The 13,547-nt window shown below is 41.4% G+C and overlaps 1 protein-coding gene across 14 annotated transcripts in view; it reads right to left on the bottom strand.

The window, feature by feature from the left end:
• NCOA2 (nuclear receptor coactivator 2) overlaps positions 1 to 13,547 on the bottom strand; it is a 274,099-nt gene that overhangs the window by 9,957 nt on the left and 250,595 nt on the right. For all 14 annotated transcript variants that reach the window (XM_075920545.2, XM_075920547.2, XM_075920540.2 and 11 more), the window contains 4 exons: positions 12,316 to 12,550; positions 8,987 to 9,164; positions 7,850 to 8,048; positions 3,447 to 3,536 (listed from right to left, as the gene is read on the bottom strand). In XM_075920545.2, the coding sequence (XP_075776660.1) occupies positions 3,447 to 3,536; positions 7,850 to 8,048; positions 8,987 to 9,164; positions 12,316 to 12,550 (702 nt within the window). The remainder of the gene's footprint in view (positions 1 to 3,446; positions 3,537 to 7,849; positions 8,049 to 8,986; positions 9,165 to 12,315; positions 12,551 to 13,547) is intronic.

Genomic DNA, 13,547 nt, shown 5'->3' with positions numbered 1-13,547 from the left:
AACGGGCTTTTGCACAGAATGAATTTGATTCACTGTGACCTAATAAAAAATTACACCAAGTAAGTAGGAAAAATGTATATACAAAAGGAGAAAAATTATATACATTACATGGATATATATGGCTGTTCAAAATCTTGGGAAATGGAAAAAATGTGTGAAAAAAACCTCGGTTACTTTGTATGATTCAGTTATAAAACTCTAAAAGAGCGTGTTCCTTCGGAAACCTTGAAGATCATTAACTTTAGAAGTACGGTTATTGTGCTATAAATCAGGCTCTGTGTCTTTCAAAAAAATTAAAGCTAAACAATACTAAAAATAAAAAGCTAAAAATAAAGCTAAAGAATAATTAAAGGTCTAGAGAACATGACCTATGAAGGAAGGCTGAAAGAATTGGGTTTGTTTAGTTTAGAAAAGAGAAGACTGAGGGGGGACATGATAGCCGTTTTCAGGTATCTAAAAGGTTGTCATAAGGAGGATGGAGAAAACTTGTTCATATTGGCCTCTGAGGATAGAACAAGAAGCAAAGGGTTTAAACTGCAGCAAGGAAGGTTTAGGTTGGACATTAGGAAAAAGTTCCTAACTGTCAGGGTAGTCAAACACTGGAATAAATTGCCCAGGGATGTTGTGGAATCCCCATCTCTGGAGATATTTAAGAGTAGGTTAGATAAATGTCTATCAGGGACGGTCTAGACAGTATTTGGTCCTACCATGGGGGCAGGGGACTGGACTCAATGATCTCTCGAGGTCCCTTCCAGTCCTAGTATTCTATGATTCTATGAATACCATACACAGAGATGAGAACTGCTTTTATACAGAAGTAGGTTTTGGATGTTTCTTCCTTGCCATCTAAAGTTAGTTAATATACATTCATTGCTCTAATTTTCTAGTCATTTTGAAAACAGAGCTTCATGTTAAATATTTTCTTGCATCTTAAAAGCTTTAAAAATTTTATCTCTTAACGTTAAAAACAAAGTGAAACAGTATTAAGTACAAATCTAACTTCAACTGATAGTTAAGTGAAAGACTGAAGATTTTTAGTATTTATATACTAATACAAAGCATATCCTATTTCTTGATTAATAGTCTCCTAATGGATCCAATCCGGGTTTACAATTCTCATATTATAGGACTATTAAGAACATTTTTGTTAAATTACCCAGTATATAATAAACTGGTTACTGCTCAATCTCCGAGACACTCAAAAGATTACCGATGGAAGTATTCATTTGTATATTTGGCAGTTGATTAAAAGGATGATGGATAGAGGGTTGCACACATATTAAACCTCTCATCTACTGTTACTGAATTACAAAGACTGTGTTTTTAAAAAATACACTGAAGCTAGAATCTTATATAGACGTATGTAAACATGAACATTGTGACCAGAGAAGAAGTCTTCTCAAAGCCTTAATATGGAATTTAGTGGCTATTTCAAAACTACTGCAGTCCAAGTTCATGTTTTAAAGGAAGCATTACTAAAACACCTAACGTGTACTATGAACCTACAAAAAATTCAAAAGTTTTGTATGACTTCCAGAGTTTTAACAGTAGAACAAACACATTTAAAATCTTTACTACATACCTATATTCAGTCAGTCATGTTATTCAGTAATTGGAACTGATTGCAATAAAAGTTTTCAGTTGGTCTGCTCATATTATCTTGATTCTGTATCTCTCACTGGAACTCTTACAATTGCAAATCTAACCTCATCTGATCTTTACCTGAAGATGATCTCTAAATTGTTGGACTCTTGAAAAGATTTTGTTTTCTCTTTTTCTAGTATTTTTCCCACTCTAAAATGGGGAAGTTCCACTTCTAAATTTTGCTATTGTGTTCAATCTTTATTGTAGTTCCTGTGAGGGAAGTATGTTTTCAGGTCTAGTTTTTTTTGCCAGTTTTCTTTATTTCACGATCACTGGTAGTGACAAGAAACCCAGCTTTAAATGGTATGTTTCTAGCACAGGTCACAGATCAGCCTGACAGGCATTTGACATGCTTTTAAGGAAGGAAGTTCTCAAACGTTTGTGTGAACTCTCTCGACCCAGAGGGTCACTTTGAAATCCTTATTCAGAAGACCTGTCGCCATAGACCCCAGTCACAATCCTCAAGGCTGATGGATCTGATGACTCTTCGCCCCCTCCCCGTTTTATCAGTATCATTGGCATAGAGCCAATACTGAAGAGACATTTCTCCATTTCAGAGAATATTTTTAATTGGAAAATTAAAACTGGTCAGAGATCAACAATTTTGGGATCAAAATGTGGGTAGGAAAAACAGAAGCAGAAGGATCAGTGGATCTCAGTTATAATCTTGCCATTGGAGACTCTGTGCAGGCAACTCTATGGTAAGAGTAAACGTCTAAAGGAATGAATACTATTTAATGCACTTTATTTCTATGTGGTAGTTCTGCATAAAGTCTAACAAGTCATTTCTTCGAAGACTCAGGGTATAGAAAATATGGTGGGGTTTGATGAAGATAAAAGGAACACTAGAGGTAAGATATGGTAATTAACACATCAGCCACTAGATGGTGCTTTGGGACCATATTACAGAAGAACAATCCCTGTTTAACATATGGCATTCTGACTGAACATTGAAAGCTTGAAGGGTATCCATATGGATTTAAAATCATTTGAAAACTAAGTACTTTTAACCATTTCTGATTTGAAGCCTCCTAGACAAGGAAATTTCTACCGGTAGTGACCATCTTTTTATATTTGCATGGGTTTCCTCTGATGTGATGTTTCAATCACACAGAGAAATACACTTTACTTCCAATCACACCAGGTCTCAAAATATCACGTGTTGTAAAAGCTTTCTTGGAAGGTTATTCTCTATAAAAAACCTTCCAGTGAGTGTACACTTACAAAATCCACCTCATTTAACGGGGCTCCAGTTTGAGAACTCTATAGTAGTTTCTTGTTAATACTACTACTATCACCTTGAATGTAAATCAGTACTATTCCAAAAAACTGTTAAGTACTTCATCAGCTAGAGATTTGTGCTTACTTTGCTCAGTACCATTACTCTGTAAGGTAACAGCTTAGGGCAACAATTTCAATTATTATTTAAGTACAACACAATGAAAACAGAGTTACACTTGAAACATTAAACTTGAAATGGGGTAAATAAGCAGTGGTGAACATAAAAAACAACAGTGAGGTCTCTCTCCTTTATTTTCTGCAAACACTTGTAACATTGCTCCGTAAAAGCAAATAAGCTATGAATGGAAGTTTGATTAACTTAACTGTCTATTTGTTATATCAATAAATGTTAACAGAAAAACAGAGAATACAGATATAACATACTGTTTGGGATCTAAACTAGGATCCTTAATATAGAAATTGCCACCAGATGAATTAAAAATAAAATTTACCATAAAAAACCTTTAAAAATATTGTCCAGATGGTGAATATGAGATTGTGAGTGTGGTGTTATTTCTTACCCGAGATGCATCTCCCTCCTGCTTTATCATATCCATTCCAGGCAGCTGGTTTGGAAAAAGATTGCCTCCCCTCATAGCAGGATCATTAACCTAGTTATAATGAGATATTGAAGCAGATTAATTCAAAAGTATCCCAGGGAATTTGAAAGGAATGTAGAAAGACAACATTAGCAACCAATCAACCATTATCCAAATGAACATCATTCCCCCTCTGAAGCAAAGGTAGGGTAGAAAAGTGCCTGTGTAAAAATATGTGTGTGTGTGTGTGTGTGTGTGTGAGCGAGTGAGAGAGAGAGAGAGATATTATCTTAAAACAAAGATTTATTTCTTTGTATTGTCATCCTATGTGTTTTCTTAACCTGTTCTATTAAGTGACATTCTCAGAGAAGCTGCCTGCTGGGAAGGGCCTGAAGCTACTTGCTATCTTCTGAATCTCACTGACAGAGGCAGCATTGTTACCCAGCTCCCACCTCACCATGCAGCTTTTGGAAGGAATCACAGTGAGAAATCATGCATGCTGCATCTCATTAATACTGATTATGGGTAAATGGTACATTTCCTCCCCCACTCCTAGGCAAATAGGAGAGGTGTAGCTGAACAAACAATCTGCATGTGATTTGCTGAGCAGAAGTCCCAGAGTTTGTTGGAGCTGTGCATTTCTCCACACCAAACATGATTCACGCGTAGAGATAGCTCTTGATAAACGTACCACACATTTACTAGACCAAAGCTGATATACAAGATGAGGGGTGGCTCTCCAGCAATGTCTAGTGCAGTGGTTCCCAACCTTTTCCAGATGGGGACCCTTTTTGACAATTCAGGAAAACTTGGTGACCCAAGGCAATTCAAAATGGGGGGAGGAAGGGGAGCAGAGCCACCTGGGGAGACACTTGGCAACCCTTTTTAAATGTAATGGCGATCCATCTTTGGGTCCCAACACATAAGTTGGGAAACCCTGGTCTAGCAGTAGGGGATCACTGAGAAGTCCAACGCCAGCTGTTCTAAAGAGGGAGGATGCTGTTCATGAATCCAGATTCGGGCCATTTTCCATACTACGATGCCAGCGTCTGGCTAGAAGGTGTCTGATAAATTTAAGGTCTCTCCTTACTTGGTGGAAGGGAAAATAAGTTTTCTGTGTCCCCTTCCTCCTCTCCAGCTTCTGCTGGGAGGATGAGGTTTTTTCACTACATTACCCTTAACCATAATTTTGACTGCATCAAGGGGAAAAGGGTGACAGGCACCTCTAAGTCCTTAGCCTCTCCTTCAGTGTGGCCTCTGTTGCTTTTCATCGCTTTGCCAAGTACAATAAGGTGATGTGCAGCTATAGGGACAGTGGAATGGTTGTTCTGAAGAATTATGAGTACAATCCTGCACGGTGGATACATAGTTCATCATTTGATACCATCAGTTTAGGATTAAACAAAGACTGTGAATGGTTAGCCAACTACAAAAGCAGTTTCTCCTCTCTTGGTTTTCACACCTCCACATCAGCTGCTAGAAGTGGGCCTCAACCTCCCTGATTGAATTGACCTCGTTATCTCTAGCTTTACTCTTTATTGGTACTCATTTCTTATCCCTGTATATTTATATTTGTCTCTGAAATTTCTACTACATGCATCTGACGAAGTGGGTCTCTTCTCACGAAAGCTTATGCTTGAAAAAATCGGTTAGTCTATAAGGTGCCACAGGACTCCTCATTGCTTTTGCAGATTCAGACTAACATGGCTACCTCTCTGATACTTGACACGTTCATAATGTTATCTTTTTCCACTAAAAGGGTTAGAGTCTTACTTATTTTTAGCATTCAAGTTTAAATTCTGCAGAAATTGATGGTTGAAGCCTCTATGCTTGCTAGGGAAGGTTTTCCCTTCTCAATGACAATCGGAGGAATGGATTTTTCAACCTTTATTGAAAAAAATCAATTCAGAAGATACAGAACTGTGCTCTACAAAGGAAGGGCCTGGAGAAAGAATGCCGCAGCCCAAACTTCTGGTTTTTGGTTAAACAATTGTGTTTGTACATGAAGAGTATTTCCTTTGATTGACAATGGTGCAGTACAAGATTTGTTGTAACATGCAAAGGCTCAGTGCATGTGTTTTCTATTTTGTTCCGAAGTGTGGGGAACGGACTAGAAAACAATTTACATAGCAAAAATCAAATTACATCCAAAATAAGTATCTGTAACAAAGAAAGCAATATGACTTATGCCTGGGTAAGATTTATACTGTCACTCCAGAGGCAGTATAGCTATGGAAAAGCAACCTGGCTCTAGTCTGCCTTGCACAATATCAATACAACCATCACTCATGTTCCACTGAAGAATTATTGTTACTGCTAGTGATGATGCCAGCATTCTAGTTTGCAGTGTTGGCACTTAGTAAAAATACATTTTTAGCTTTGTAAATGAGGCACATCTTATTTGGAAATCAATGAAAGAAAACAAACCACAAACTATAATTTTTATACAGTAACTTTCCCAACTACATCTGCCATTTAATCAGAGACACAAATTAATATAGAAATTAATAATTTTTCCATTTAAGATGAAGGATCTTCCAGAGCATTAGAGGGTATTTTAAAGACGATGCCATAAAAAGACAGGTCTCCTTGTGTTAGTAAGTATTAAACCCAAATCAAATAAAAAGGGGACACATTTGCAATCCTCTTGCTCTGAAGCAAGTTACCATGCCTTCCTGCCAATTGAGTTGAACATTTATTGACTACAGTAAAACTCCACTGGTCCGGCATCCAATGCTCTGGCACTCCTGATGGTCCGGCACCATCAGGAACCCGGAAGTGCTCTGGCTGCCGGACAATTGGAGCTGCTCTGTGCCCAGCTTCCCCGATTCAGCCACTGCTGAAACTGACCAGCAGCTGAATCAGGGAAACCGGGGGCACAGCAGCTGGGGTGCTGCCAGGTTGGTCCCATAGCGCTGCCCCTCGGGGCTGCGGGACCAACCCGGCAGCACCCCAGCTGCTCTTGGAGATGCCTGGGGAAGAGCAGCTGGAGTGCTGCTGGGTTGGTCCCATAGCACTGCCCCTTGGCGCTGCGGGACCAACCTGGCAGCACCCCAGCTGCTCTGCCCCAGGTGTCTCTGATTCAGCCGCTGCTGAAACTGACCAGCAGCGGCTGAATCGGGGACGCATGGGGTAGAGCCCGACTATCAGAAGGGGGGGGGGGCTACGAGGGGTCTGGGGTGGCATCCCCCCACCCCAGACCCGTAATAGCCCCCCCTTCCAATAGTCTGGCGTATTTGATAATCCGGCACCCCTTGGGTCCTAAAGGTGACGGATTATCAGAAGTTTACTCTACTTTGTTTGATTTTATATGCACAATATTCCAGGTATCTTGACACAATATTTTGAAAACAAATTCTTAGCAAACAGCTAGCCAGAGTTGACCTAGGCAGTAATGCATCTGTGCCACAGGAGCTTAGGGGATCACTGGGCTCCTGAGAAATGGGGGAAGCAGGGACGAGCAAAATTGCAACCACTTGCTCTGGCTTCATGGCTTGGAAATCAGACTTTAAAAAGATGCTATAAATAACCTCAAAACTCTTGTTCTGCAGATAATAGGGGAGGGAGGTTTAAATGTTTATTTTGAGTATCATCAACCAGAGGGCTGGTGTGCCACTGATGTTACTAAAGAATATTAAAGCTCTGGCTTGCAGAGATTTCACTCAGATGAAAAAAACAAGAGAAGACCTTCCATTCCACCTTTCTCTCACAGTTGTCTCCTTCAAACCTCTACTACCACCTTCCATTCTTTCACTTAGTTTTACTACACTGAAACTTATTAGACAACACAGACGTTTCAAAGTGAAATTTCAGTCCCTAAATACCATATTATTTGATTTTGGTTACTAAATTATCCACCTGCTTTAGCAACATTACATTAAAAACAGTAAGAATTTTGTGCTTGTAACAGGTGCCAGATCAACAGTCTTTGAGGCTGAACTCCTATTTATCCACAGAGCAGGTACAATAGAGACAGTGACAGCATAATCATTTCCAAAGGTAGTAATATGCCTCACCCTCCCTTGTGAAAAAAAGCTTTGTGGCCTGATATTTGTTCTTGGTGCCATTCCTGAGATGATTAACAAGGAAACCAGTTAAGTGTCACCTGTGCTGAGGAAACCCATCTACTGGGAGCAGAACTAGACCACCAAATTAATTCCACAGAACCTATGGAGCAGCCAAGTGATGCTGACTATTGTGATGCTCTACCTGAATCAGAAATCAAGATGTCAAAGGTGACTTAGTTACCCAGTTCTTTGACCGAAGAGCTAAAACTGAAGGTTTTCTTTTTAACATACCATTTTCAAAATATGACTGTCACCACTAGGTATCTCAACTTCCCAGAAAAACTATAAATCAAGTAAATCCTCCAGCTTAATCCTCACCTGCTCAGGACCCATGGAGGACAACCCTGATGTAGGCACGGAGGTCGCTGAGGTCATGCTGATCTGCCCTGTCATCTGGTTCATGTTGTTCATGCCACTTGTGTTGGTTGCCATGGATACACTGATGTTCATGTTGTTATTGTACATGCTGGTGTTTGCTTGCTGCCCAAAATGTGGAGGGGACTGTTGTGAAAACATGCTACAGCAAAGAATGAAAAAAGCAATGTTAGACTAGTCAGAATGCTGATGCCGCTATCAAATTGTGCTCTCTCCGAATATTTCTCAGACTAATATTTATCCATACAATATACCAAAGACAGCTGTGTTGCAGGCATTAGCATCAGTGGGTTATATTTTCAAACTTGAAGGTCTGATATCTATGCATAAAAATGCATGCCCTTATCCACATGTGGAATTAATGTGTCTGAGTGTACCAATCTGCTGTGCTGCTTGCTATGTATGTCTAAAGCAGCTTGGAACAAGGAATTTTTGGAGGGTGTGTAAAACACCATCCCCTCCAATTCTTATAATCATAGCAGAGGGGAATGAAGTATATTTAGCATCTGGGAGGGTTAGTTTTTATGATAATTTTGCATGGCTATTGTAGGAGGCCATTTGCACACATGAATACCAGATTTGGATGCATGGTTACAGCACGGGGATTCACAAGTGTATGCATGCAACTGCACAGAAATTTTTGCTGACAGACTTCAAGCATAACATTTTGAAAACTTGGCCTGTACAGCATAAAGTCTAGAGCAGACGTCTTTCACATCCATGATCAAGACCTTGGAATAACTGAAGAACCACAAACTGTGGAAGATCCCCTTCTAAGCCTTCTGTAAAATCCAGTGCATGTAGGAAGAGAACTTCTAGTCAAAGTGAAAGTCACACTACATCTTATATGCATTACATCAGCCACTTCTCTGCATAGTTTATAGGCACTGAAGCAGTATAACTAAGGCATCTTCATTAGAAGCAGATTGTTAATACACAGAATAAAACAAATGAGTGAAAGATATCAAGTAAGCAGGGTAAAGACAAAATGTAAATACTTCCTTGTGTGAACACTAACTGGTGTCATACAAAGCAGAATTTAACAATGAAATTATGGCATTTCTATTTTGGTAAATTTACCTGTTTCCACCCATATTCCCTTGTGCCCATCCATTCATTTCTGTAGAGGACTGATAGGCAGGAGTAGCCTGAGACTGCTGTATCATAGGACTCTGAGTATGAGCCATTCTTGGTGACATCAGTGGACTCTGGGGAGCTGTAGCCCCTGTGAAGCCTGGATCAGGTTGCTGACTTATTCCTAAAGAATAAAACATGATTTTTAGTCATTATATTTTGTAAACAAGTACAAACCAAACTCCCGATTTTGTGGCAGTATTTACGTGGACAGAGGATTATTCCTTTGCAGCTTCCCATGGACACCCATTGCAATCCACATGGGTGGACCCTAAGACAGGATCTGAGCTAATATCAGGACATTACCAACAAAATACTACATATATAACCTTTAAAAATATCATTTCACAGCTGTACTTTGGCTAACTGCATTCCCTACTGCAGGTTCATGGGGCTTTATTGCAAAGCAATAAAATTGCAAGGTAAACATTTGGGCTTGGGCTGGAGCCTGGACTCTGACAGCCCAGAAGAGAGTGGGTTTCAGACAGGGCTGCTGATGGTGGGTGGGGGGAAGGCATAGAGGGCAGTTGCCTAGTACCCAGTGATTCAAAGGGGCCTGGAACTCCTGGTCGCTGTTACTGTGGCAGCTGGAGTTTCAGGCCCTTTAAATCACTGTGTTGTACGCTCCGTGCAGCTCTGATGATGGAGAGATGGGGCGGTGCCACAATCCGGGAAGCCCTGAAGGCTACGCCTGCATTTTGTCCTGTTCTGAGAGCTCCAGCCTGAGACTGAATGTGTACAGCCTAAGACCTGTGCGCTGGAGTTAGCTGATCTGAGACTTGGTGCTGAGGGTTTTTTATTGCAGTGCTCATTACATTCTTGTTTCCTTTCTATCAAGGCTTATTTTGGTTTACTTTAAGTCAATCAGTAGCAGATTTAAACTAGACCAAAATAAACCATTCTGAACATGAGAAACGAGAATATTCACACTGGGGTTTCCACTGGCAAAACAAAATATCAATGAAAACTTGAGTTTGGACAAGGCCAATGTACATTACAAAACATGTGAAATGCATCCGTACACCTCACATTAATATTACCAAAGCATTACAAATTAACAGAATGTAACAGAATGTCCTGCTTGCCTTCACAATATAAAACTACTCAGAAGGCTGAATGCAGCATTCACAGCAACATTTGACACTGGAAACAAGTTCACTAAGCATCTCCATTCTTGTAATATTTCCAACAAATAGTCTTTAAAAATAAACTAAAACATTTTGTGATGGAGAGAAGAAATGAATCTCCAACAAATACAAAGATACCCATTCAAACAACTGGGTCCTAATTTTCTCCCTCACCAAACACCTTCATAATTTTTCATCAACATTTTTATGAAAAAAGAAATGTGTTCAAAGTTATCATATGAATCTCTGTCTGGACCAAGCCCGCTGACATGGGTGGGGTAGCAAAGGGGCCAACTGCCATGTGGCCCAGTGATTCTAAAGGGCTTGGAGCTCCCTGCTGCTTTAGAATTGCCACAGGAGTGCTCCAGAGCACGCTCCAGAGCCCTGAGCAGTGCACTCCGACCAGCTTTGAGGGTCAGCGGAGTGTGGGAGGAGCGCTGCATCATCCAAGCAGTGCTGGGGGCTGGCTGACCCAGTCCCAGCCCTTCTGCCTAAGGCCCTGCCCTTCTGGGAGCATAGAACTACCACCCTTCCCCCCCCCCACATTGCTCAGGGGCCCATTGGTTCCCCTGGTCTGGACTGTAATAAAAATGGACTTCTGGCAACTTGTAAGTGTGGCAATCCATAGCTTAAAAGGCACATAGCAAGTCCTATCCATAGTAGGTTACAAAGCCCCCCTCCCCAGTGTATTCTTTCCCCCCAAAAAGGAGCAGAAAGTGTCTCATCAGATTATGCTGTTTGCACAAATAGATACTTTAATGCTCAGAGAGCAGTGATAAGGACTCTGGACTGGGAGTCAGCAGACATGGGTCCTACTCCCAGCTTTTGCATTGACATTGTTCATGACATTGGGCACGCACAGAGGAATCATAAAATGGGGATAGTAATGCTTAGTTACCTTTGTAAAGCAATTTGAAATCAATGACCGAAAGGTCTGATAGACCAGTGTTTCTCAACCAGTGATACAAGTACCCTTAGGGGTACTCAAGAGAAGTCTGGGGGAGGAGGGGAGGGAAATACGTCAACACAACTGAAATTTGAAGAAAACTGATTTTTTTTTAAAAGTTTTACAGCGCTTTATTATTTTTGTACTTTTTCCATCCAAAAATGTCATTGCCCGCCTGCTACGATTAAGTTGTTTAAACAAATGTGTTGCAATGGTAGAAATTGTGTATGTGTGTCTGAAAATCGTAGGTACTGAGAGTACTTACCATTTTTTATTTAAAAAAAGGGAGTACTTTATAAAAAAATGTTGAGAAACACTGTGATCGACTATTCAGTAGAAACTGATGTAAAGAATAACAACAGAAGAGGAGATAGGAAATTTAAAAATTCAGCATAAGGTAAAATGAATTTTTGTTAGTTATATCAGCAGAACATGCACATAATACCTATAACTGTGACATGAAAAGAGGAAAGGTCAAGGCTCTGCATTAGTGATACTCTGCAGCTGAGCTGTCCACCCCCAGAACAAAGCTAAAAACTGCTTAGTTAAACACAAGGGCACAATGACATTGGCTGCTGAATGCATAAAGGTTTGGAGAGGAGGGGGAAATCTTTTCTGATATTAAGGTAAACTCAATTAATTAAATGTCAACAGTTAAGCTGTTAATTTGACACTAATACACACACACAAACTATAAGAAGTTACATACCTACTGTTAACTAAGATTAAAATGTGTAAAACAAATCAATATAATGATCATACAAGGAATCATGAACACAGTTTTGCTTCCAAATGATTTTTAAGCAACTTCATTCTGTCCAAGAATACTGACAACAATTATCATATTTTTATTCATCTCCACTGCTGCAGGATATATTGATTTATTTGCTTTGGTCAGAACCAAAGCCTTTATGTAAATATAATAATATTTATATCTGTGTGTATATACACACACGTCTGACATTCAGCAGAGAAGATCTACCCTCGGAGAAAAGGTGATCCCTGAGCTGAGAAACTGGCAAGTATTTATGGCATTTGGGGACTCAGGGAAGGCCCAAAGTGCCCTCCCGTATTTCCCATCATTCACTCATTAGCTAGATTCACCTAGGAGACATGTGACAGACGAGCTATGTCCCAGGACTGGGGGATACTGGGGAGAAAGAACTGGTGAAAGGTGTTGGGGATTTAGGTCCAGTAAGTACCATAGTTTGGAGGAAATGGAAACTGCTGTGTGTTTGCCTGTGGAATCCGTGGGTTGCTCATAGTTGCCGGTATGCCACCAGAGGCCACCATGCTTGGTGACATATTCAAGCCCTGTCCACGCATCATCAGAGTCCGCTGTTGCACCTGCTGTTGCTGATGCATCTGTCGTTGTCTCAGGTGCTGGCTCAGTATCTCCCTCTGCCTCTGGGCCAGCATCTGTGCATTGATAGGTGCCTATAGAGAGAAGGAGAACTGTAAATCAATACATGACATTAAGTTCAGAGGCATCTCTGTGGGAATGATTGAAAGAATCAAGCTCCTTTCTTCAGTATATGCCTAACTATAAAATTCAATGGCAGGTAAGATTCCTAAGCATTACTTCTGACAGAGGGGTGAAGATTTTCAAAACCGAACAGAGATTAACATAATTTTAGTACTATAAATTTCAGATTACAAATCACTGGAATGAACAGTTCCATTCAAATAACATTCTCCCTATGATGTGAGGAGTCAGGTTAAAATGTAGTTCTGTCAACATTCTTTCTTCACTTCAGGAACCGAGTTACCACAGAGGCTAGTGATGGTAAAGGAGATTAGGAGTGCAAGTTTCACAAGTTGTTTTTGTTTTTTAAATCTGAAAATAAATACTCTAATTTATGGTTGCATTGTTTTGTTTACAATCTCTGCCTTATGATTACAGGCAGTCCCCGACTTACGCGGATCCGACTTATGTCGGATCCACAGTTACGAACGGAGCTCACCCCGGAGGCCACGGACTGCGGGACCTCGCAGTCCTGCCGCCCGTGTACTCCGGGGCTTTCTCTGCATCTCCCTGGTCTGCAGACCAGGAAGACGCGGAGCAAAGCCGCGGAGGGGTTCGGGCAGCGGGGCAGCCCAGGTGCGCCTGGGCTGCCCCGCTGCCCAAGCCCCCCCACGGCTTTGCAAAGCCTGGGGAAGCCGGCAGCGAAGCAGCCCAGGTGCGCCTGGGCTGGCCCACTGCCCGAGCTCTCCCCCCCCCCCCTCGCGGCTTTGCAAAGCCTCGGGGGAAGCCGGCAGCGGGACAGCCCAGACGCCCCGCGGCTGTCCCGCTGCGGGCGTCCTCAGACGCTTTGCTCCCCGTCTCCCTGGTCTGCTGGTCTCCAGCAGACCAGGGAGACTGGGAGCAAAGCCGCGGAGGACCCAGGCGGCGGGACCGCAGTGCGTCTCGGTCTGCCGCCCGCGTCTTCCTGGT

The sequence above is a fragment of the Pelodiscus sinensis genome, chromosome 2, assembly GCF_052426305.1.
Source record: "Pelodiscus sinensis isolate ZL-2025 chromosome 2, ASM5242630v1, whole genome shotgun sequence".
Taxonomy (NCBI): Eukaryota; Metazoa; Chordata; order Testudines; family Trionychidae; genus Pelodiscus; species Pelodiscus sinensis.
Note: the sequence above shows the minus strand (reverse complement) of the source record. Positions and strands in the feature narration are given on the sequence as shown.